The sequence below is a fragment of the Tiliqua scincoides genome, chromosome 4, assembly GCF_035046505.1.
Source record: "Tiliqua scincoides isolate rTilSci1 chromosome 4, rTilSci1.hap2, whole genome shotgun sequence".
Taxonomy (NCBI): Eukaryota; Metazoa; Chordata; class Lepidosauria; order Squamata; family Scincidae; genus Tiliqua; species Tiliqua scincoides.
This window is the reverse complement of record NC_089824.1, coordinates 25,816,554-25,842,884: the sequence shown is the minus strand read 5'-3', so window position 1 is coordinate 25,842,884 and position 26,331 is coordinate 25,816,554. Positions and strand designations below refer to the sequence as shown.

Here is a 26,331-nt window from a genome sequence, read left to right as displayed (position 1 = left end):
GCCAGAAGCGGCTTAGCCAGAGGCAAGGGGTACTTCTTCCTCTTACCCCTGGGTAAGGGCTGCTGGCCCCAGTGGGTCTTCTTGGACTTGCACCACCTCCTGAGGTGGCTCAAGTCCGAGGAGAGCGGAGCGGCTTGAAGCTGCTCCATTCTCCCCAGAAACAGGGGTTGGGATCCAGCATAACTGCCGGATCCCAGCCCCGCCTCCCACTCCCTGCCCGCCCGCCCCTGGGGTCACCCATTGCCCTCCCTCCCCCCATCCAGGAACGCTTCCCTCCCTGTTCTCCGCCCCCTACAGCTACCTTTTTCACTTGCGTCGGCCCCGCAGGGCCGACGCAAGCACTGGAGGGGAAGCTGGTGCAGAGGCGTCTGTTAGCCTCCACAGGCTGGCACTTCTCAGAGCACCAGCCTGGCTTCCTCTCGAGGAGGCGCAAACGTGCTTTACGGCATGTTTGCGACCCTCCCAGGCTGGCCCAAGGGACTTGGGCCGACTGAACAGACAGTTAGGATTGCACCCTTAAGCTGCTACTGAACATAACTTTGTAAAAAGCTAAAGAAATTATCTTGTAGTAATTTGCCTGTTTAGTTCAGCTGCAGTGATCCTGTTTTTATAATGATTGGTGTCTTATTGTACATCTCCTCCAATACGTGGCTAGTGTTTTATTTCTGTATGTTTTGTTTTAAGGTTTGCAGAAGACACATATCTAAATACATGTACTGGGTGCAAAGTGCCTTTCTGGAGAGCAAAGGGGGCAGACCAGTAATGTGACTTTTAGTAGAACTGATGGCAAAAGACCACATATCTACAGGCCAGAAAGATTGTCCTTTTCTTTGAACCATGTATACTAAGTGCCCAACATACATACTAGTTCCCTTCTGGAGGTCTTCCAGAAGTTGGAACATATGTACCTCAAAACAGCCAGCACTTGCCAGCCCAGTGCTATGGTGTGTGCACAGGAAGGGGCCACCAAGGACGTACTGTACCTGCTCAAAAGCATCTATGCTGGTGTCTGTAACCCAGACATCAGTAGTTGGGCTTCCATAACGGGAAGCCAATAAAATCATCCTTCCTCTTTAATTCATCGACGGCAGGGGTGGGCAAACTTTCAACTTTAGGGATCCTGGACCTTTAACAGTTGTATAGAAGCAGGAATTTCAGCAGGTGCAGCTTGTCATCTTACAGATGTCAAACTGCACCTGCTGAAATTCTCTCTACTACACAATTGTTAAAGGTCCAGGAGCCCTACAGTTGAAAGTTTGCCTACCGCTGATCTCTGGAATCCAACTATCCTGATTTTAATTGAGACTTTTTACCGTTTAAATATAAATGAAATTTTCATGCATTCAATTGAAGCTTTCCAACTCCAAATCCTGCTGGAATAACAAATTTGATACCTTGTGAATTACCTCCATGGATTCCTGAGTTTGGGAAATAATTTTCATAAGACAGAGGAAAGGTTTCACACCTCCAACAGTCTTCACCAACTCTATGATTGAGCTCCAATCTAAAACAATTCAATAGCCCTCAGACTAGTTGCCACGCAGTACTGAGTGGGAAAATAAAGGCCAAACCCAGAACTTGAGCAGTGAGAGAGACTAGCTTCCCCACCACAGGTGGCTGAAGCGCATTCATGACCTGTTTCTAGGCTCACCCCTTGCCCTTAGCTCTCCATTCAGACTACAGAGAACCACCTCCAGCCATGGCCCTTTGCCTCAGCCTGAGCTGCAGAATTCCTCTCCCTTTTGTCCTCTAATTTCTCTACTTTTTACCCCTTTTCCTTTTCTGCACCCCTAAACCCTATTTTCTGTCCCTGGTTTTTCTGGGAGGCTCATTTAATCTTCCTATGTCCTTTCTCTCTCTCCCCCCCCCCAATTTCTCTCACTTAACTGTGCCCCTTTCTCCTTCTAAGGAGTTCCCTTCTTCTTCTCCCTCTTCCTTCCAACTACTATTCCCAGAGCTCTGTTGTGTGTGAAAGGTAGCTGTAGAATTTCCTCTGTCTAGATTAAATGTGAGTTAGCTAATTCAGTTAAACCCAGTTTGAACAAATCCCCCTTTTTCGTTTTTGAGTACTTAAGTAAATGTTTCTGCATATTCACCCTTGTCTCTGTTTTTCCTTTACTGCTGAATTATACCACAAATGGCTCCACTGGCCATTACACTGAATCCCTACACTGATCATCTCTCCCCCCCCCCCTCGATCTTCAGGCTGTGTGTGTTTTAAAAAGCACCAGTGGCAACACCTTCCTTGGGTTGCGTGATTATGAAAGAATATCAGCCTCCACATGCAGAAGTTTTCCAAAACTTGAAATTATATTAAAAATATAAAGATTTGTTTTTTAAAAAAATTGACTATATATATTGTTTGAGAAGCATTTACGAGAGTTTCTTGTTCAGATCTAAGATTACATTCTAGGTGTTTATTTGTTCTACTCATTCATTCATTCTATATGTGGTTCCACCTGTGTTTCCTATATCCATTTAGTAAAAATCTAGAAAGGAGCCAAAATAATGTTGATGGCTTTATGCAATATCTAGGCTACCAAACCAGGTATTCCCCATGACTACATCTTTAGAGTTCCATTGGCTCCAGAGAGTGTGGATGGAAAATGCTTTGTCATCATACAGCTGTCAAAGGCACTGGCCTCACAGGATAAAAACTGGCAACTCTAGCTAAGAAATAGAGAATAGGAACAGGTACTTAGAAGAAGAAGAAGAAGTGTTGTCTGATCTCTCCCTCTTTTGATTGACTTGACTATTTCACTTGTGCTCCAAATTAGCTTTCAGAAGATGAGGTTTTGTAACTGATTTTGCTTGCTGGTGCATAGAATTCTGAAATACCTCTTTATATTGTATGCGATATGCAACTGTAATTCATACTTTTTCTGCATGCATGCAGTTTTTCCATTGTTCTTGCACTTTTTTTAAACCCAAAGTGACAATGAAGACTGGTTCTTTGTTTGAAAAGTACATTTAATTAAGGAAGAGAAGGATCACTGCTGTTTTATTCCACCACCCTAAACTCATTTCTGGAAAAAAATTCTGATTGAAATATGTAAGATTTATTAATCACTAAATATGCTTAAGACATTTTGGAATGTATCTCAGGAAGTTTCAGTAACTGTAATTATTTCTTAAAAAGAAATGGAATTTGTCTAACACCTGTCTCTAAAAATCTTCTAAAAATTGATGATGGAACCCTGGTAAAAGTAGAGGCAATGAGAATCTTTTTAGGAGGGTGGGATCAACTCTTGCATTTTGGTATTTTAATTGAATTAGGGAGTATGAAACCATGACCTAGAAATCTTTTATGTTTTAATCTTTTGATGTGGAATTCCCATGGACATATAGTCCATATATATATATATATATATATATATATATATATATATATATATGGACTACTTATATATAGTCCATGCTGATAGAAAATAAATTGCAATACAGTGTTTTGAAAAGTAGCTGGCATGCCTGTAGAACTAGCTGATGCTCAGACAATCTGTTTGAATTTGTGTTTTGCCTGTGGTCTTAGAAAATTATCTTTTTTTTAAAAAAGTAACTCCCCTTGCCCGATCTTTACAAAAAGAAAAAAATGCAGATACTCATTGACACATCCACTGTTTCTTAAGTGCATAATCTAAATCTGGATGCTCTTCAAACTGAAGATTTACTTTCAGGTTTATTGCTGACAACTAAAACAAGTAGATCACAATTGCCTTATTTTACATATAGATGGGGCGTCCCATCCACTAGGCTAGGTGAAGCTGATTGCAGCAGCAGTGGATTGCAGGAGGGTAAGGTCTTCAGGCAGCAGATTCAGGGTTTTTGTCACCCAGATTCTGCTGCCGCCACTGCCACCCTTCAGTCCACCATGGATGCAAACCACACTGATCTGCTTTTTGCCTGCTAAAAGAAAGTGGAAAGTTTATCATCCCCCTCCCTACCTTGCTTTTGGCATGGTTTCTTTAAATATGGACGTACAGGACTTAAGTTTGATTTACAGGAAACAAAGGCGAACCTTCATTTGTACAATCCCTTTAAATCAGAAACCTTGCACATTCACATTTGAAGAAATCTCATGGGTAGCATGATAAGGAACTTTTTTATTGTAAAGAGGTGGCAGTGGTGGACCCGAGGCAGAATTGGGCAGTATACTGGTTTGCATTGCCCCTTTATGCAGGTCTTCAGAAAGTAGAAAGGAAAAAAGGGGTAGAGGGACCTGAGAAAGTTTATGCCATGTTCAGTACTTTGGTGGTGAATTAATTAAGGAGCACAAGGACTAGGAGAGAAAGTTGAGCAATTCAGATATATTGAATTTAAGATGGTGATTAAAGTAGAAATATCAGATAGTGAGTAGGCAACGTGGGAGGAAAGGCATGGGATAGAAAAGAACAGTTAGGTATAATCAGTCTAATGTAGTACTAAAAGACATGGGATTTGATGAAGTTATCTTGGAGCAGGGAGTAGAGACAGACTAGCTGGAGACCAAGAGTGGAACCCTGAGGAGCCCCAATAGAAAAGAGGAACACAGCGGTGGAATTTACTCCAGAGAAAATGTTGAAAGGACCAGGGATTTGAAGAGAGCTGAGAACACATATGCAGAGGCTTAAACTGTGTAGAACAGTAGTTCCCAAGGGTCGCGAAAGAAAGTTGAGGCAGTTGCACTAAACACCATAATCAAGGATCTTGAGAAAAAGAACAGAAGCTAGATATTAGAGTGCAGGTAGATCAAGGTAGGACTTTAGGAGAGATGATTGTGTGTTTGAATGCAGTGGGGAGGGATCAGAAAGGAGAGTTTTGAAATGTGGAATAACAATGAGAAAAATGACAGTAAGAAGTCAGGATAGTATAAGAAGAGATTAGACAAAGGTAAGAGGATAACTAGATAGTATCTTCTTTAAGGGCACAATCCTAACCAACTTTCCAGCACTGGCACAGCTGTGTCAGTGGGGCATGTGCTGCATCCTGCAGTTGGGGGGCAATCACACAGGCCTCCTCAAGGTAAGGCAATGTTTGTTCCCTTGCCTTGGAGCTGCATTACCCTTATGTCAGTGCTGGAAAGTGGGTTAGGATTGCGCCCTAAATCATACTTGGGGAAGAATTCAGCAGGAGTCGGAAAAGGAAATTGGGTAGCCTTTAGAAAAGGCATTGAGAATAAGACAGCTAATACTGTAAAGCCATTGTACAAATTGATGGTAAGGCCACACCTGGAGTATTGTGTCCAGTTCTGGTCACCACATCTCAAAAAGGATATAGTGGAGATGGAAAAGATACAAAAGAGAGCAACCAAAATGCAGGTTAGCAGAAGTGAAAGTGGAGTGATCATGCTCCACTTCTGCAAAACCAAAAGTGGAGCGCGAGTGCTCCACTTTCACTTCTGACGACCTGGGGAGCCCTGTAGACATTCACGCAGGGCTCCCCGCACCCAGGACGGCTGCTGCAGGGACTGGTAAGTGCACCCCAGTCCCTGCACCCCCTGAGCGACGTGATCCCATTGCTGCCTGCTCCCTGCCTCCTCGCTGCCCCCAACCCTTAAGGGGGCAGAGGCCAGGGCCTGCAGGCTGGGCATTTCAATACTCCAGTCTCAAAACCTCTGGTATAAAGGGATATTTTAGGCATCATGGATGTTGCTGTTGCATTGAGAGAACACAGTGCCTTCATAGGAATTGTAGCAAGGTTTTGTAACCGTGCGCTCACATAAAAGTGCTACTTTCAGTTTTTGAAGGTGCCACCATCACAATCACCATGCACTACACTTGCATAGTTTTTTGAAATCTTCTTAGGATTTGTGTAATCAATACTGCGTTGTTGTTTTTGTTATATAGGAGCCATGCTTTTGGCCAGCGTGCAGGGATTAACAGTCAACATTGATCCAGTCTTGTATACCTGGCTTACATACCAGCCTCAGAAACGAAGCAATAGACCAATGCAACAGGTAAGCTGTTTTGATAAACCTTCTGTATATTCTTTGTTAAAGAAGTATGGAAGATTGCTGATAATTCTTCAGGTAAAATAAAATTAATTAAAATATTTATTTATTTATTAAAATAAAATTAATAAAAATAGATACTCTCCTACAGGGCGATAAATTTTTGCATAGTAATGAAGCTAGCAACTGTTACCCTGCACATGCCTGATCTTGTCTGATCTTGGAAGCTAAGCAGGGTCAGGCCTGGTTAGTACTTGGATGGGAGACCGCCTGGGAATACCAGGTGCTGTAGGCTTCTACCATAGTCTTTCAAGACTGAAGGTTGCCAACCAGTAATGAAGCTTAAATTATCACCTCATCTTATCCCCAAGGTTGATCAGAGGGCAGAGCTTTTCAACTCTAAAAATGTTTCCTTTCTTGACACTGCTTGATCATTAGAAGCAATGCAGAGATCATTAAGAGGGCTGTTAATTTCTGTGGTAACCTTTCTGGGAAAGTCCAGCCAAAGTTAACCTTTTATTCTCCTCCAGAGAAAAGGGCTCAACTTTGTTCCATTTTGCAAATGCTTGCATTTGTCAGAGTTCTATTTTTTTTTCAACACCAGGATGTCATTCTCCTTTCCATTTAAAACAAAGTCCTAGACTACAAATCAGTGCACCATTACTTAAGAATAACATCCATGGAAAGCAGTGGGTCTACTTCTGAGTAAAATGGGTTACAACTATATGCAGCTGCACTTGCTCATCTCTCTGCTGTGAATTGAACTGCACACTCCCAGTTATGTGTTATAAGCTGTATGTTATATGTAGAGCTTCTGGCTTAACACATCAGATACCTTAAAGGTGGATTTGATTCATGGTTCTCCTGCAGTGGTTCCCAACCTTTTTCACTTGCCCCTTTGCAGCCTATTCCCATACACTGTACCCTTCATTTTAGCAAAATGTTTATAATTAATAATATAAGCCCTCATCTCCTCTCTCTGAAAACCCAGACTTCATGTATTCATCACAATTTTTTTATCTGTTTGAAGAACTGAAGACTATACCTTTGCACTGTTTTGCACCAGAAGTGTCTGGTGAGAAATTCTGGGTGATCGATCACTTTCCATATTATATTTCAGCTTTTTTACTGTGCTGGTTTTCAATCACTGGTTCATAGATGAATTGATGACCAAAAGCTAGCTATTGGTGGGGCTTTCACACCCAATTAGCTACCTCCCTTCCTGCCATGCTGACTCTGTCTTTTTTCTGATGTCCGTTTATGATCCCGTTCACCGTAGTAAGGGGCGGATCTTCATCTCAGTTTATGATCCCGTTCACCCTAGTAAGGGGAGGATCTTCATGCCAGTTTATGATCCCGTTCACCCTAGTAAGGGGCGGATCTTCATGTCAGTTTATGATCCCGTCCACCCTAGTAAGGGGAGGATCTTTATGTAAGTAAGTCCCATTGTGCTTGCTCCCAGGAAAGTTTGCACAGGATTACAACAACAACAACAACAACAACAGTATTTATATACCGCTTTTCAACTAAATGTTCACAAAGCGGTTTACAGAGAAAAATCAAATAACTAAATGGCTCCCTGTCCCAAAAGGGCTCACAATCTAAAAAGATGCAAAAAGAATACCAGCAGACAGCCACTAAAACAGACAGTGCTGGGGTGAGCCTGGGATTACAGCCTTCAAACTCCCCACTCAGCATCCCTCCCATTGCTTATTCACCCTCTCACTGCCCCATTTACTTCACATTTCCCCCCATGATCACGGCAAAAGCAAGCAATTGAGTGCAGCTGTCCTCCCCAGCTTAGAGCACAATCCTGTGCGTGTCTCCTCAGAAGTAAGTCCCATTGTGCTTACTCCCAGGAAAGTGTGCACAGGATTACAGCCTTCAAGCTCCCCACTCAGCATCCCCCCCCGTTTTTGAAATCCTCTGTACAGTATGTATGCCTTTAAAGAGCACTTAATAAACACTTTGTAAACCAAATTTGACTTTGTTCTGACTTTTCTTGCCCATAGGAACGCATTAATTAAATTTCAATGCATTCCTATGGGAAAATGCGCTTCGCAAAACGAAAAACTCGCATAACGAAAGGACTCGCGGAACGGATTAATTTCGTTATGCGCGGCACCACTGTACGTAGTAGTCTGTTAAAAGTACAGGTCTGTAACATTTCCCCAAATGCAGTCACATGCTATGGTAGCATCAAGTCTAATAAATTAAAAATAAAATATTGAAATGAATGGGGACCCACCTGAAATTGGCTCGCGACCCGCCTAGTGGGTCCCAACCCACAGTTTGAGAAACTGCATTAGCCTATATGTAAAGTTTTGATTCTTTGCTCCAATGTGCATGACTTTACACTTACATTGAAACGCATCTGCCATTTTGCTGCCCATTCTGCCAGTTTGGAGAGATCCTTCTGGAGCTCCTCACAATCACTTCTGGTCTTCACCACTTGAAAAAGTTTGGTGTTGTCTGCAAACTTAGCCACCTCACTGCTTAGCCCTGCCTCCTGGTCATTTATGAACAGGTTGAAAAGCACCGGTCCCAGGACAGATCCTTGGGGCACACCGCTTTTCACCTCTCTCCATTGTGAAAATTGCCCATTGACACCCACTCTCTGCTTCCTGGACTTCAACCAGTTCCTAATCCAGGAGAGGACCTGCCCTCTAATTCCCTGACTGTGGAGCTTCCTTAGCAGCCTTTGGTGAGGGACTGTGTCAAATGCCTTCTGAAAGTCCAGATATATAATATCCATAGGTTCTCCTGCATCCACATGCCTGTTGACCTTGTCAAAGAATTCTATAAGGTTCGTGAGGCAAGACTTACCCTTACAGAAGCCATGCTGATTCTCTCTCAGCAAGGCTTGTTCGTCTATGTGTTTTGAGATTCTATCTTTGATGAGGCATTCCACCATCTTACCCGGTATGGATGTTAGGCTGACCGGCCTATAGTTTCCCGGGTCCCCCCTCTTTCCCTTTTTAAAAATAGGCGTGACATTTGCTATCCTCCAATCTTCTGGCACCGTGGCCGTTATGAGGGACAAGTTGCATACCTTAGTCAAGAGATCTGCAACTTCATTCTTCAGTTCCTTAATAACTCTTGGGTGGATGCCATCAGGGCCCGGTGACTTGATCTTTAACTTGTGAATTAGGTGTGAAACATCTTCTCTTTAAACCTCTATCTGACTTAATTCCTTGGTCTGGAGGGGCCGTTCGGGCAGCGGTATCTGCCTGAGGTCTTCTGCCATGAAGACAGATGCAAAGAACTCATTCAATTTCTCTGCCATCTCCTTTTATCTCCCCTTTCCCTCCCTCACCATCCAGAGGGCCAACCACTTATCTGGCGGGTTTCCTGCTTCTAAGATATTTGAAGAAGCTTTTATTATTCCCCGTAGTGTTGCTGGCCATGTGTTCTTCATAGTCTTGCTTGGCCTCCCGTATCACCATCTTACATTTTTTTTGCCACAGTTTATGTTCCTTTTTATTCTCCTCATTAGGGCAAGACTTCCATTTATGGAAGTAAGCTTCCTTGCCCTTTACAGCCTCTCTAACTTGGCTTGTGAGCCAAGCGTGCACCCTCCTGGACTTAGTGGAACCCTTCTTCCTTTGCAGTATACGTGTCCGCTGGGCCTCTGTTACTGTTGTTTTAAGCAGCCTCCATGCACTCTGGAGAGATTGGACTCTTTTTACCTTCCCTTTCAACCTCCTCCTAACCAGCCTTCTCATTTGAGGGAAGTTCGCTTGTCAGAGCTCTTTTCTTCTGTTTCTCTCTCTTATTGGCCATAGGAAAAAGCACTCAAAATCGGGACCCCTGATTATGAAACATGTAGAAGAAGAATTTCCTATAAGATATTTGGGGGTCTTTTTGTTTCTTAGCTTGATTTTTTACTTCTAAGTTTATAGAAAGTGTGTTTGTTAATCTTTAGTTTTTATGAATAAAGAAATATTCTTAATCTTGCATGGCCATCTTATTTTACTTATGTAAAACAAACATCTCGTGAAGACATGAAAGAGGAGCTCTACTGATGCACTGTTGACTTGCATGGATCTGCCCTTGGAATGATTCCCATATAGGCATATCTGAGGGAAACATTGGATTTGGTTATCCATATGTATTAGGGAAGATTGACTCTTCCATCAGCTTGATGGAAGACTGCTTGATGAAGCAAAAAGATTGGTCTTTGATTACTTTTAGTTTGTAATCTAGGGTCCAATTCTATGGCCACAGTGCCTGTGGTGTGCTTGTACCGCCTGCTCTGGGTGTCACAAATGTGCCCTGTGAGCAAGTAGTGCCGGCAGGGAGGCCTTCGCTACCCTACCAGTGCCGTAGAAGAGGCCCTTACCGGTGCCACCAACCAGGTAAACGATGGTGGGCGCGAGAGTGTGGGGTGGGTGTTCCTGGGCAGAGGCGGGTGGAAAGGGGGATGGACTGCCTGGGAGGAAGTGGAACTGGCAGAGGTCTCCTCTGCCAGATCCTATGCTCCATGTCAGACTCGGAAGCTTGACACAGAGCTTCTCAATTCTGCATCAGCAATTTAGCTGGCACAGACTTGAGTAGCTCCATTTCTGGGACTGGGGCTTTACTTAGGGTAAGGGGACAATTGTCCCCTTCCCCTGAAGAGAGTTCCGGCAGCCTCGTAGGCCCTGCAGGATACAGTGTCCATTTTGGCCCTGCTGTAGCCAGCTGCGTTGGGAGGGATAGGATTGGGCTGCTCATATGTTTATTAACTAACATTCTCCTTTGACTTGTGGATATTTCTTCTTGTGGACCAACACAGTCCTCTATTAGTTATGTTATTTTTTTAATCGGGAGCAGCATCTCATCCTTTGCTTCAGGCGGTAGAATGTCTTGGGCCGGCCCCACTTCTAACCTTTTCGGTGTTTGAACATTGAACAGTAGAGGTTGCTGAGGTAGTTCTGAATATAAGTTTCAGTAGATCTTTGGTGGGGGGATATCAAGTTAGGAGCATCATACTTTCAAAATAATGTAATATATTAAATTATAACATTTCCCACGGCACATGAAAATACAGGCCAAAATGTGGCGGCTGTTATATATTTAAGGATCTATGTAGTTCCTGTTGGAACTATGTGGTTACTGCTTTAGGGGTAAAAGAGGATGTTTTCCCATATATGCATTTGGCTTCTGCATGAATATGAAGAATTTTTGTTTTCGTTTTGAATAGTGAACAATGTGGACATTCAGTTAAAAATACATATAAAATTCATGACAAAGTTTATAAATGCCTTCATAAATCTGCATAATGCCTGTTTATTTTCTTCACTGTAGTAAAATGTGTATTTATTTCTTCTCTTTTGAAAAGCAGTTCTGACTCATCTAAAATTCTGAATTATGGAAAATCCAGTCTATGGTCCCCATGTATGTTGTCCACTTACAGTTACTGTCCAGAGAATAATGCAGCATACTTGGAGACATGGTACAGCCATAACTGACACAGCTGAGTTCCAGACACTGTAAAACATTTCCCAGTCATTCACTTTCGACTACTAATACTCAAAATTTTGAAAGAGGCTAGTCCTTCCCCCTGCAAATAATGGCTCCTAGCCTACTTGTGGTGGCTTTGAGTCTCAAGATTGCTGTTTCCCTCAGCATCCAGGGCTTCCAGATAATCCCTTTTAACAGATAAGTATGTGTAGGCAGATTCAATGAATCTTTTTACATGATAAAATCAACAGAAGCTGTTTTTCAGTTATCCTGTTGAGCTGATAACACTTACAAATCTGCAGACTGAGATCTCTCAATTTCTGCATATATCTCTTACAGAATTTGAGCAGATCCTGGTAAACTACAATCTGGCTTGGGGGGGTAGCATAATCACAAACAGGAACTAAAGCCCAAGAATAGCATCCTTTAGCTTGAAAAACAGAGTTTTTAAGGAGTCTTCATGTAGAGCCACATCCTACTTTGACAGATAAAAAATATAACTTTGTAGAATTCACCCCAAATGAACTTATTCTCTTCCTTATCCAGTATTGATTCCTCAGTATTGCCTCACTGTACTGAATTCTCCCTGGTCATAAATAGTAGCTAAGTACTTCTGGAACATTTCACTATTCCTTTTTGCTGTGACTCCTGACTGGAGACCATCAATTTCAGCTTTAAATTACTTAAAATTGGTATTTTAAAATTAGCATTTTAGTTTAATAGGAAATTTAATAGGAAAATTTAATAAGAAACTCTTGATAAAATTCCTTTCTAATATTTGTTAAATTTCACTTAATTTTACAAGTATGTGTGACTTTATACACATAAATTGCATTGACTTCCGCAAATATAAACACTCTTTCACAGCTTTCAAATGCTTGCTCTGTAGCTTTATAAGTTTTCCATGGTAATGCATTGAAAAGGTTAGGTAAAAACCATGTAATTATTGTGCATTCTATAAATTTGTTAATTGTGAAGGGAAAAAAGAATATGTCTTCTTACATTGTATTTCAACCATTTTGTTTACATCAAGATAATTACTACCAGTATATTTAAAGTAACCATACTTTGTTTGTTAGTATTCTTTGAAATGCATTTTTCTAGTGGTGGTCAGTTGGACACAAAGTAGGAAAATCAAATATCTGCATCAGTATTACAAATGACTTTATAGTGACAACTATCATAGCATCAATTAAATCAATTAGAGATAATAATAATAATAATAATAATAATAATAATAATAATAATAATAATTATTATTATTATTATTATTATTATTATTAGCAACCTTCCGATGTTATCTTCAGGCAAAGGGAGGCTCTACCCTCTAGACCAGACCTCCAGCCAGATACTGGCTTTGTACATGTAAACCAATGTGTTAGTGTGAGGTCCTGCTGCAAAACAGCCCTGTACTTTTAAATATGTTCCTCTGGTTTCCAAAGGAAAAGCTACTCTTCATATTCTGTATTAAATTTTGTTTTATCTTCACCTTTGTTTTGCCTTTCTTGCCTAATGTGTAAACATTCAATCAGGTACAGCCCCCCCCCCCCCCCCATATAAAGGGCTGCTGCTACAAGATTTCAAAAAGCTTACAATTGCCTGTTTTGGACCTCAGGTTCCCTGATCACCAAACCATGATTAGTTCTTAGCTTCAGTCTCTGTCTGTGGTTACATCTATTTACATATCATAGTAAAGATATGAATAGGAAGGCAAACAAGTTTGTAAGTCCTTCAGTAGAGGGTAAAAATACTCTCTAAGTCAGTCATTTTCAATCTTTTCCATCTCAGGGCACACTGGCAAGGCACTAAAATGGTCAAGGCACACCACCACATTTTTGACAATTGACAAGGCACACCATGCTGCCAGTAAGGGGTGGGGGAGGCTCACATTTCCAATTTACCCTACTAATAAATGACCTTCCCCCAAATTATTCTGGCACACCTGTGGCACAGTGTGCCACGGTGCAGTGGCTGAAAATGACTGCTCTAAGTTCTTGCAGGACCTTCTAATGATCTATTTCTATAATTTCTATCTTTGCTCTAGCAGAACATAAAATGAACTCAAATGTTGGTAGTGGTGGTAGATGTGAATTTTAAGCTTCAATTCAGGCCCCAGATAAAATTGTAAAAAACCCTTCATAAATGGATTCAACACTGTGAAGTCAGTGTTATAATTTCTTTTCAGTTACTTTTTGGTGAAAAAAACATGCAAAAACCATTTAATCTAATAAATGTATAAGCTAGGTAGAACATTTTTCTGCATTCCTATTACTGTTTATTTTCTATTTACCAGTAAAGAATTCATGCATTAAAGCTGCTGTCTAGATTTCTAAAATTAAAATCTGTAATATGAGTACTAGTACCCAAAGTTTTAAAGTTGCAGTATGACCCATTTATTTGTTTACCAGGGTAAGGTGGTGGTTTTATATTTTGAAAAGTGTAAGATTTTACTTTTGTGAATCTTCCTTTCATTGTGTTCTTTTGAGTTCCAGAGTCAGTTTGACTGTCCTTTGCAAGGTTAAAAATAGAAAATCATGTTGGTAAAACTGTTTTTGTGGGGGGAGGGGGGTATTTCCCAAAATAATGTTGAACCAAGAAGTTGGTACTTCATCTCTTGATTATTTAGTCCATTTTAGATTTCAAAAAGCATGCAGTGGCAAAATAGTATGTATTGTTCAGGAATCCAGTTCAATTCTTTTTTTCCCCTCAGGAATAAAATGGCATAAATCCATCATAACATCCTTTTCTGAGCCATGAAATTGACTTATTCATGCCAGTTATATATCCCTAGTATTCCAGCCATTAAAATTGAACATTTCAGTACTCAGTGCAGCTAAAATTCAGCATGGCCAACATGTGTCCAGAGCTCCCCAAACCACTGGATCACTTTTACAAACTTTCCTTCTTTCAGAAAACTAGTCTATTGGACTAGACCAGGGGTGCCCAAACCCCAGCCCGGGGGCCACTTACGGCCCTCGAGGTCTCTTAATGTGGCCCTCAGGGAGCCCCCAGTCTCCAATAAACCTCTGGCCCTCCAGAGATTTGTTGAAGCCCGCACTGGCCCAACGCAACTTCTCTCAGCGTGACGGCGACTATTTGACCTCTCATGTGAGCTGTGGGATGAAGGCTCCCTCCACTGCTTGCTCTTTCACATCTGTGATGCAGCAGCGGCAGCAAAGGAAAGGCCAGTCTTGCTTTGTGCAATGCCTTTTATAGGCATTGAGCTATTGCAAGACCTTCATTCGTTCTTATAAGTTCATCTTTAATATATTCATTTATGTAAACTTATGTAAATTTATTCAAATTTTAAATGTAAATTAATTCTTTTTTACCCCCGGCCCCCGACACAGTGTCAGAGAGCTGATGTGGCCCTCCTGCCAAAAACTTTGGACACCCCTGGACTAGACAAAAGGTGTGAGTCAGCAGATCTAAACCTGGTAAGGAGGCAGGAACCATACCACATAATGGTGGACTGGTGACCTGTGATTACTTACCTGAAACTTAAACCTGTTACCTGGGATAAGGAGAACAAATAAAAAACAATATAAACACATTGTGGATTTATTTAACCTGCTATATGTACTAACATAAATTTCAGCCTTCTTCACAGAGCGAGCAAGTGCAGGAGAGAGAATTATAATTTTATGTTTTCTTTTTGGCATTTTTTGAAAAGCACAATAGAACTTAACTTCTTTTTAAAAAAGATAAAAGCTGTGAAAGCAACATTTGTGACTGACTCAGTCCTAAAGTACATATTCACCTCGCTGACATCTATCTCCATAGGGCCCATTCAATTATTAAATCCAAACTTTGGGAACCCGAATCTATTCAACTTTTTTCTAATCTTAACCCTACCTGTTCCCCTCAGTTCTTTGGTCTTCTACCTTCACGTGGTCGTTTTCTTAACTATTTTAGTATGTTGACTGATCCCATTAGGAGGAGAGTGTTTATGTTAGTGAGATTTAACATTTTTCCTTCAGCCGTTCACTCCGGCAGATTCTCCAAGATCCCATATGATTGCTGACTATGCCCCTTTTGCTCTCTAGAACCGGACACAGTGGTTCACATACTCTTTCACTGTCCAGCTCACTATTCCCTTCGAGACACACTCCTGATCCCTATCTTATCTTCCTTTTCTGGTCCTTCTGCTGATCCTCTGTTTGTCCTATTAAGTGATAGTTCTGTGGCTATCACTAATGTTGTAGCAGATTATCTTTCCGCTGTTTCTAAATTAAAATTCCCCTCCTGATTTTATATAGTTTCTTCATTCTCTGCCTGTTTTCTTATTTCCCTGTTGTGTTTTTTTTCTTGGTATACAGTCATTCGCTGGCTTTGTTTTACTGTTTTCTGTCGTTGACTGTTTCTTTTAATGCCAATAAAGGTTTTCAGACTTGAAGTACATATTCCAATTTTTTTTGTACACTTAGGAATTTCCTTCATTTTTCTTCACATCTCCTCTTGCTGCATTTTGAAGCTTTTTTTTTGTAAACCAGGGGAAGTTTTAAAACACTGTTTGTGCTTCATTTGTGAAATGAAAATGGAGAGAGAAGAACAAAACGTGGTGCACCCCAAAGGTATAGCATTCACTCATGTTCTTGACTCATCAAAAGAACAATCCAGGGTTGCTTTAGTTGCTGAATGGGATTATGCAGATCATGTGGTGAATCTGCAAGGATCTGCTTCTGTGTCATAGTTTTAGAATCTCTGTAAGTAATGTATTTTGGTTTGGGACCACTATCTTGTTTGCAGAGATCCTAAATTTCTTGGAATAGGTAGCCACTTACTCAGTTTGTATTCTGTTTGGCAGTAATGTTTGGTGCAATATTACTCATTTTGTTTTGTTTTTTAAAATAAAAATAGCTCTTTTAAAGGTAGGAATGTGTGAAAAAAAATGCTAAGGCCCAACCTATTCTGTGTTGGTGAACAAGGAAAACAACTAGGCAGGTTTAATAAAAGGCTAAGTAACAATTAAGTTTAGTGATAACTTTTATAGGATGGAATTATTCTTTTCTTTAAAGAACTTCACTGAGGAACCTCAAATGTTGAGCTCAAGATAAATGGTGACATAGTCCTATACATGTTTGGTCAGAAGTAAATCTCAATATAGTCTATGGGTCTTACTTCCAGGTAAGTCTCGATAGGATTACATAGGCAGAAATATCTCGATAGGATCACACAGGCAGAAATACCTTTGAATGTAGATTTGGATCTACTCTTACCTATTCTTATCTATTTGGATCTACTCTTACCTATTCTTATACTCTTACCTAAACTTAAGATTTAACAGGCAAAAAGTGGCAAAATAATTTTTTAAAGAGAAGAATTGAAGCAGCATCTTAAGAATTAAAATGAAAATTGTTTTTAAAACATTCCATAAATCCATCTGTCTTGTTCTGTCATTACTTAATCATACAATTGAAATACCTTCAGAGGTTTATTGTTATTTACAGATACATTCTTTTCTTAAAGAGAGTTAGAAAATTTCGTGTGGAATTTTCTTTTGTTAACATCTAACAGGCCAGTCCTATCCAATTTCCCAGTGCTGCTGTGCCCATGGGGGTGCAGTCACAGAGGCCTCCTTAAGGTTGGGAGCATTTGTTCCCTTACCCTGGAGCTGCATTGTGGTTGTACCGGTGCTGGAAAGTTGGATAGAATTGGGCTGTAAGTTACTCTAATGCTGAACAATCTCCACTGTTGCCTCTTTCCATTATTAAACAGCTTTCTGAATAAAGCACATATAAGTGTATAATAAGTGTAATATGGCACAGATAAATTGCATTTTTACTACTCATAAATACACCCCAGTTGCTTAATTTTTTTCAGTTGCTAAAAGAGTGTGGTTTTCTGTCAATGTAAGGTGGCTCTATTCAGTTATAGTGGTAACAAATCAATGTAACATCACATGCATCAGAATCATTCTTTGAGCCTGCAGCTGTGGTGCAGTTGTCATTTGCTATTTTCTCCAGCTGCAATTTCCTTGCCGGTTTGTGGCTAAAACCCAACATCTTGATCATTTTCCACCCAGTTTAAGATTGATCTTTCATTTACTTTATAGTTATAGCCAGCAATGCCAAAAAGCTGGCAAAATTGTATTGGGTGTCATCAACATCAACTTCAAGCCTGACTTCAGTGAGCAAAGATGAAACAGCTGTTTCATTGTCCAGATCAGCACTCAATATATAACCATAATTTTTTCCAGCTTTTTCTGGCTGCGATGATCTTTGTTTTTCCATCATTTCAAATAGTTTAGCATACAATATTGATCCATCTCTACAGTGATACCAAAGTAGATGTTTTGTCTTTGAGCCGCATTTGGCATCAAACTAGTTTCACTATCTCAAGGCATGTGTTTGTCAGATTTTCAGTCTCCCTCATATTTGTCATAGTAGCACTCTTGGCAGTATGACATCAATCGTTCCAACATTACTTTCAGTAGTTGGGAAAAGAGAATGAAGACTTGTTTCATATTTTTTAATAAAAATTTTGCTTTATTTTCTTTTCTTTCAAAACAAGTAATGTCATACACCAGTGGTTTTCATACTGGGGCGTTGCAAGTATCTGCAGGGCTCCCCAGCCCGACAAATGTGAAAGTGGAGTGATTGTGCTCCACTTCCAGTTTTTTGGAAGTGGAGTGCGATAGCTCCACTTTCACGTTTGACAAGGTGGGGAGCCCTGCAGACACTCGCACAGGGCTCCCTCCACTCCAAGGAGGTTGCTGCAGGGACTAGTGAGTGCATCCCAGTTCCTGCAGCCCCCCCCCCTTAGTGACGTGATCCTGGGAATCGCATTGCTGCCTTCCCCCCACCCCCACCAAGACTTACTGTGCTTCAAACTCTCCCCGAGAGTTTGAAAACCACTGCCATACACCCTAGTGTAAAATGGCATGAAAGGCATTCGCTGTTCAGGTCTGTTCTCTGATTCATACTGGCATCATAAGATAGGATTGGGTGCCAGACTCCAAGTGCCAGTGCAAGCGATCACCTAATACTCGTGCTTTGGTACTAGGAACCAGGTATAAGTGAAACAACTCTGCAGTCCATTGTGGAATTAAAAGGATGGATCTTGTATAGGGCTGGCCCAAAATTTCCTAATGCCTGAGGAGGGGTGCCAAATATCCTCCCTTGTTTGGTGTTGCCCCAACTATCCATGCTAGCCAACTTACTCTCCTCTCCTCCATGCTTCCTCTTCTGCTCCATTCTCCTCTTCATTTTCAAATCCAGGGAGCCAGAGGGGGAGGAGCAATAGAAACAGGTGGGCAGATGGAGGTGGAGATCCCATGTTGATTCTTCACCTGAGTTAACCATTTCAGGAAGCGCTTACCCTATGACATAGCTTTCATTTTTACAAAAATTGATAGCCTTTCTTGGTATAACTTGCTTGGTGGTTAATATCTGAAGATTTACAATTTTCTCAACAGTTTTAGTGGGCACAGTTCTTTTGCATGCTGACCCCAGAACAAAACATTAACTATTATATCTATATTGTATTGTATTGGAGATGAGGCTGAGAAATGGTGACTTGATTTTAGACCACTTCAGCTGCAATCTTATTCACACTCACCATGGGAGTAAGTACCATTGAACTCAATGAAACTTACCTTTGAGTAGACATGCATAGAACCATGCTTTTAGAGACTGCTTAATTTACTATTTAGGGTCTAATCCTGAGCAGTGCACACTGGCTCACTGCCAGTGCACACTGTTGCGAACATGCCATAAGGCACGTTTGCGAGCCCCTTAATGTGGGCCCAGTGCCGGAGCTAGTCCAGTAAGAGTGTTCAGCTGCCCGGCAGTTGCCCAGACTGCTGGGCAGCGGAGAGGTGACTGGGGGTGTGGGGGGAGGTGTTCTGGGGCTGGGGGAGGTGGGAAAAGTGAGTGGAGAGTGGGGAGAAGGTATGCTGGGGGCAGGAGTGGGAGTGGGCCAGGATCAGTGAAGCTCAGCTTCACCAGATCCTGAGCCCCATGTCAGGCTGTGCAGTCTGACATGAGACTCTCTGATTCTGCCCTGGCTCAAGATCCACTGTAGAATTGAGTAGCCCCATTGTGGGGCTATTTTCTTTACTCAGGGGAAGGGAATGAAAGTCCCCTTCTCCTAAGGAGGCAGCGGTGGCTGCCTGGGGCGTGTTGAATGCCACGGTAACCATTTTGGCAGCATTTTGGCTCTGTGGCATCACAGGCTCCAGTAAGCTCAGGAATGGGCTGCCTATCTCTTAGCTCAGTGGTTCTCGAACTCTTCCAGCTTGTGTCTCCCCTGATCCTTGTAGCTGTTGGCCACGGCTCCCCATTACAACACCTCACCTCAGTTACCCCCAAAATGGGGATGAAGGTGTTATAATTATACACTAGAAACAAGGCTGCCAGCACTCTGAGTCTGCAATCCTAACCACACTTACCTGAGAGTAAGCCCCATTGAACAAAATAGGACTTACTTCTGAGTAGACCTGGTTAGGATTGTGCCCTGAGTTTGTTAGCAGTACACCTGGAGGGTTTTGGAAAGGGAGGGGGAAGTGATGAATTTGCAGAAGGGGAAGACTTTGTTTTGTGTGTATCTGCTAATTGCAAACCGAGACCTAGAGACTGTTTGGCTGCAATCCTAACCCCACTTTCCTGGGAGTAAGTCCCATTGAACACAATAGGACTTACTTCTGAGTAGACCTAGCTAGGATTGTGCTTTTTGTCTTACAATAGCAGCCAACAGAGTACCCCCCCCCCAAAAGACCTAGCTAGGATTGTGCTTTTTGTCTTACAATAGCAGCCAACAGAGTACCCCCCCCCCCCAAAAAAAAGGAGGCAGGAGGAAAAAGGAATGGCTGAAAAGGAATGGGTTAATCAATTTTTAGAGACAAAGCCATCAAGAGTGGCTTTTTTTCTTTTTTGAAGGGGGAGGAAAAAGAAAGGTGAGGATCCTTGGTTAAACTGAAACAGACCCCATGCCTATGCAGGTCTACTCAGAATTATGCCCCATTTGAGTCAATGGGGCTTACTCCCAGGGAAGTGTGGAAAGGATTGCAGCCACACCCAGCAAGATTACAACTCACTCCAAAGTAGATGGGGGCTGCTCACACACACCCAACATGCAGATGCCACCCCTGTTCCCCCCAGGCAAGACAGAGGGATGCAGGCTGGGGCATTTGGACACCTCCCCCACTAGGAGCAGGCTGGTTCCCTCCTTTCCAAGCAGCCTTGACCAATCCCAGGATGCCCAGGGCAAGGGGCACACTGGGAAATGTAGTCCTTGGGGCGAGGTTGCACATGGAGAGAGCTCCATGATGAGATGCGGCACCTCTGCCTGCCCTCTCAACCAGCCTTCTCTTCCACCTCCCCCCACCATGTTTAACATGCCCTCCCAGCCTTACGCTGCCCCACCCACCTCTTTCACAGCTGCAGAAAAGCAGCAAGTCCACAGGCAGCACATGGAGCAGAGCAAAGCAGAGCAGTGCAGCGCAGCCTCTCCCCCCCCGAGATGCCTGGCGATGCCCCTGGAGGCTAGCCACGCCTCACTAGGGAGGCAGGACGCACAGATTGAATACCTCAGTCTTCACTGTTATGTTCTGCCAGCTCTTAAAGCTTCAGACTTTTTCAAGGTCAAAATAGCACATATTACATATGAAGACAGCAAATACTGGGTGTTAAGCTGGCTATGTGGATATTGCAAGGTGTTGTATTGCCTGCATATTGTAGTACCACGGTGAAGTATCTTCAAACCTGATTTTCCTCTATAAATGGGAAATATCTGGACTCTTTCGTTGAAAAGCTTGATAATTGTGTAACTTACCAAACCATGCTGACGTTGTCTTGAAATTATAATGGATAGGTTTCAAGTCTGACTTTGGTCTATAAAATGATATCTTGCAGCAGATGTTGGATTTTTTAATAATGAAAAAGTGTGCCCAAAAGGATTTTAATAGCCTTATTAGAATATGGAAGGTGTTTGGCATCTGGTCTTCTGAACTTGAGATGTTTTCTTGTTCTGTCTAATTGTGTTCTGTTTTTGACTGGAAGAAATTTACAAGCACTTGAGCCTGTTTTGCAGGAACAGAACATTACTTATCTTTCCCAGAAAAGATAAGTAATGAGATGTGTGAGGTTTCTCACTTCTTAACTCTCTGAATTACACTGTAGATCCACTAGAATCTTATAACAAAAGATGATAAAAATGTCCTTAACCTGGTGCCTGTTGTTAATAGCTGCTGCTACGGTTCAGTAAAAATCTGTGTTGGTGTACTGCGAATTTTTTTTTTCCAAACTCTAATTGCTATCAAGTGGTAATATGGCATTGTCGTTTGTTATATACTACATCCAGATCCTATATACCCTTGTATAGGATTTGGATTTCAGAGGTGTTATACCAAAGGTCAACATCCTTCATTTGAGGAAGGAAAGGAGTTTTGGTGATTTTGGTATTATTTGTCTATTTAGTACATGCGCTGATCCTTCTACAAGGCATGTGCACATGAAAGCAGGCTTCAGTGCATGTATTCCTAGCTGGATGAGGAACTTACACATATAAAGAAGAGCTTGAGTTCAGTTTCTTCCACCTCTGACCTAACTTCCAGGGCTGTGCATACTGAACCTTATTAGAAAATTTGTGTTAGTCCCAATGAGCTGTTTGGGAAGGGGAGCTGGAATATATGCCTGGATTCAATTTTTTCTGCTCCCTCCTGCCTATGACGTAGCTGTTTGACCCAGTTGCTGTATTCCTAACGGAAGAACTTCATGTACTCAGTTCTAGCTGCTGCTCAAATGCACTGTTGAATTGGGGCCCCAGAATTTAGCTTATCTTCAGTAGTTGTAGTTTGCCACAACTGATTTCTTATGTTTTAATTACCTTGCAGTATTTGAAAACAGCATGAGGTTTCAAAACATTTTCTGGAATTCTTAAGAATAACGAATAAAACAGAGTTGCATGCAAAAATGTGACTATTGAAGCATATTGTCCTTTTATTTAATAATTTGCTTTGGCATTCTATGTTTGTGTTAGTAAGTTTTTCCTTGAAACTTATGGAGATGAAGTAGCTGTTTATAATTTCCTGTGATACGAAGTGTCCTTTGCTATATGCTAGTCTTTTAAAATAGTCACCATAATGTTTTTCTGCTTCTGACAGTCTGGATCTGTTTCTCTTGGGACACCAGTAACAAGGAAAAAGGAAGATGAGGTGTCAGTTGGAAGCGCGCCTTTGCCTAAGCAGCAGTCGAATCAGGCCTCTGAATATGCCAGCAGCCCTGTAAAAACAAAAACAGTAACAGGTATGTTGTCTTCTCAATGTAATCTGTCCATTCTTGTACCACTTTTGCTTTTTGGAACGTGCATGCATTTTGCCAGGTTCCGCTGTGGAATCCAATACATTGGAATGCATTTCAAATGTTAGAATTGGGCGTGGATCTGAGAGATTTTCAGTTTTTAATTTTTAGAATTTACTGGATTGGGTCACCTTTTCTAACTAGAATTCTAATCTTGTGATCAGGTTATTTCATGCCAAAAAATTTTTAATGTATTAGTATTTTGATGGGCCATGTCAGAGTTTGCTGGTCCGAAATAACTATCTAGGGAATGGACTACTGAACGTAATAGAACTTAGTTGTGTGGTTTATTTTGCTTCCTAGTGTTCTGGTGCCTCTTGAGATGCTCTGGTGTAAGCAGTAGACAGTGCAATTTAATGTCTGTTTGGACTTGGGAATCCTGGGTTGAAATCCTCACTAAGTCATCATTTATATTACGTCATCCCAGTCCTCACCCTGACATGTTTTTTTCCTATGACCTGTATGCATTGTAGACACAGAGTTGCTTTAGCAGCCTTTTCACTGCTACTTAAGGTGCCAAGTCTTTGGCTTCTGAGATGGAGTGTTTCAGTTCTAAGCTGTGAAAATAACAGCACGAGTGCACTGTGAAATGGGTCCTTTGGCTGATCATGGCTCAGGTTTGAAGCCTAAATTGATAATGTCACTTCCGGCCATGACATCACTTCCAGGTTAATGGCATCACTTCCTGACCTGCAAATAAGTTCTATTGTGTTCAGTCAGGATTTACTTCCAGATATTTAGGGCTGAAGCCTAAAATGCTGTATACTTAGGAAAGTTTTGAACAATTAACAAAAGGGTCTTATGCACTATTTCAACATCCCAAATGTTCAGTGTTATGTATAAAGTTTTTTTAGTTCCTAAATAGAGCCTATTAAACTCTAAGAACATCAGAACAGCCCCACTGGATCAGGCCATAGGCCCATCTAGTCCAGCTTCCTGTATCGCACAGCGGCCCACCAAATGCCCCATGGAGCACACCAGATAACAAGAGACCTGCATCCTGGTGCCCTCCCTTGCATTGGCATTCTGACATTTCTAAAATCAGGAGGTTGCACATAGACATCATGGCTTGTAACCCATAATGGATTTTTCCTCCAGAAACTTGTCCAATCCCCTTTTAAAGGCATCCAGGTCAGATGCCGTCACCACATCCTGCTGCAAGGAGTTCCACAGACCAACCGCACGCTGAGTAAATAAATATTTTCGTTTGTCTGTCCTAACCCTCCCAACACTCAATTTTAGTGGATGTTCCCTGGTTCTGGTGTTATGTGAGTGTAAAGAGCATCTCTCTCTATCCTTCTCATGCATAATTTTGTATGTCTCAATCATGTCCCCCCTCAGGCACCTCTTTTCTAGGCTGAAGAGGCCCAAACGCCATAGCCTTTCCTCATAAGGAAGGTGCCCCAACCCAGTAATCATCTTAGTCACTCTCTTTTGCACCTTTTCCATTTCCACTATGTCCTTTTTGAGATGTGGCAACCAGAACTGGACACAATACTCCAGGTGTGGCCTTACAATTGATTTGTACAACAGCATTATAATATTAGCCGTTTTGTTCTCAATACCTTTTCTAATGATCCCAAGCATAGAATTGGCCTTCTTCACTACCGTCGCACATTGGGTCGACACTTTCATCGACTTGTCTACCGCCACCCCAAGATCTCTCTCCTGATCTGTCACAGACAGCTCAGAACACATTAGCCTGTATGTGAAGTTTTGATTTTTTGCCCCAATGTGCATGACTTTACACTTACATTGAAACGCATCTGCCATTTTGCTGCCCATTCTGCCAGTTTGGAGAGATCCTTCTGGAGCTCCTCACAATCACTTCTGGTCTTCACCACTCGGAAAAGTTTTCTATCGTCTGTAAACCTAGCCACCTCACTGCTCAGCGCTGTCTCCAGCTCATTTATGAAGAGGTTGAAAAGCACCGGTCCCAGGACAGACCCTTGGGGCACACCGCTTTTCCATCTCTCTGCATTGTGAAAATTGCCCATTGATACCCACTCTCCGTTTCCTGGTCTTCAACCAGATCTCAGTCCAGGAGAGGACCTGTCCTCTAATTCCCTGACTTTGGAGTTTTTTCTGTAGCCTTTGGTGAGGGACCATGTCAAACGCCTTCTGAAAGTCCAGATATATAATGTCCACGTGTTCTCCTGCATCCACATGCCTGTTGACCTTTTCAAAGAATTCTAAAAGGTTTGTGAGGCAAGACTTACCCTTACAGAAGCCATGCTGATTCTTCCTCAGCAAGGCCTGTTCGTCTGTGTGGTCTGAGATTCTATCTTTGATTAGGCATTCCACCATCTTACCTGGTATAGATGTTAGGCTGACCGGCCTATAGTATTCCGGCTCCCCCCTCTTTCTCTTTTTAAAGATTGGTATGACATTTGCTATCCTCCAATCTTCTAGCACTGTGGCCGTTTTGAGGGACAAGTTGCATATTTTAGTCAAGAGATCAGCAACTTCATTCTTTAATTCCTTAATAACTCTTGGGTGATGTCATCCAGGCCCGGTGGCTTATTGATCTTTAATTTATCAATGAGGTCTGAAACATCTACCTTGAGAACTGCTAGAAACAAAAGTAATGCTGTATTATTGTTGTCTGTAACAGTGACTTTGGTTACAAAGAATATAGTAGGAGTAGTTATCAGTTCCCCTTGGAAGACCCTGATGTAAACAACATTTTACCATACAGCCCCCAGTATCTGCAGATATCCCCAGTATCTGTACCAGTGGATTCAGGTATCTGTGGATCTTTGGGACGTGTCCCATGTGTCCATTGCAGTACCTTTGTTTTCTGTTAATAACGCTAGAAACAGGACAGCTTCCAGTTAACATTTGATTAGTCTCTCTCTAGCATGCAGGCTGATTGCCTGCACATTCAGTGAAGCAAGAATATTCCTTGTTAAGCAGGAAACATCTGTGCTTCCAGTGCTACTAAATGAAAACAAAAGTAAAGCGTGCACAGGGGAGCAGGTCTGCTATTAACATAGGGTTTCCCATATCTGCAGTTCCATATCTGGAACAGAAACAGAACCCCTGCAGATACTGGAGGACACTTGTACAAATCCTTCTATCAACCAACTGAACAGGTGGTGGTGGAAAATACAATTTCTTTGCCACCATTACCAACATGGATTAGTCTGAAAGAAGTTCTAACCTGTGTATGATCTGATTCAACATGAGTCGTCTTCCACCATTGCCCTAGCTATTTCCCCACCAACTTTATTGTCAGTAACTCCTCAGGAAGCCAACTTCGTTCTGGAGAATGTGCTGGAACAATTATGCAAGTGGGCTGGTTCATTTTTCCATTCCAGAGATTGAGGTGGGACTTGACAGAGCCTGCCATAAAAATAGGAAATGCCCCTACAGCCCATCAGGATCCATAAGCCTCCAGGCATAGACCATTCTCCCATTCATAGGCTCCCTTATACTGCCAACATCAGGAGCTGTAATGAACCTAAACCCTATTAGCTAGCAATTTTTTGATGATGCAGGGATCATCTTAACTTCCAGATAACCAATATGCCATCCTGCAGAAAACACCAGGTATTAGCTAAGAGAGTTCTTGGCTAATCCTCTTTGCCGACGATGCAGCTATCACTACCCACTCTGCCAAAGATCTCCAGCAGCTCATGGATCGTTTTAGCAAGGCCT

General features: G+C 41.9%; 1 protein-coding gene and 1 pseudogene across 5 annotated transcripts in view; both read left to right on the top strand.

The window, feature by feature from the left end:
• Window positions 1-26,331, top strand: part of VPS13B (vacuolar protein sorting 13 homolog B) — a 494,765-nt gene that overhangs the window by 193,617 nt on the left and 274,817 nt on the right. For all 5 annotated transcript variants that reach the window (XM_066626564.1, XM_066626562.1, XM_066626565.1 and 2 more), the window contains exons 20-21: window positions 5,823-5,932; window positions 22,476-22,617. In XM_066626564.1, the coding sequence (XP_066482661.1) occupies window positions 5,823-5,932; window positions 22,476-22,617 (252 nt within the window). The remainder of the gene's footprint in view (window positions 1-5,822; window positions 5,933-22,475; window positions 22,618-26,331) is intronic.
• On the top strand, window positions 6,105-6,221 carry LOC136649825 (5S ribosomal RNA; annotated as a pseudogene).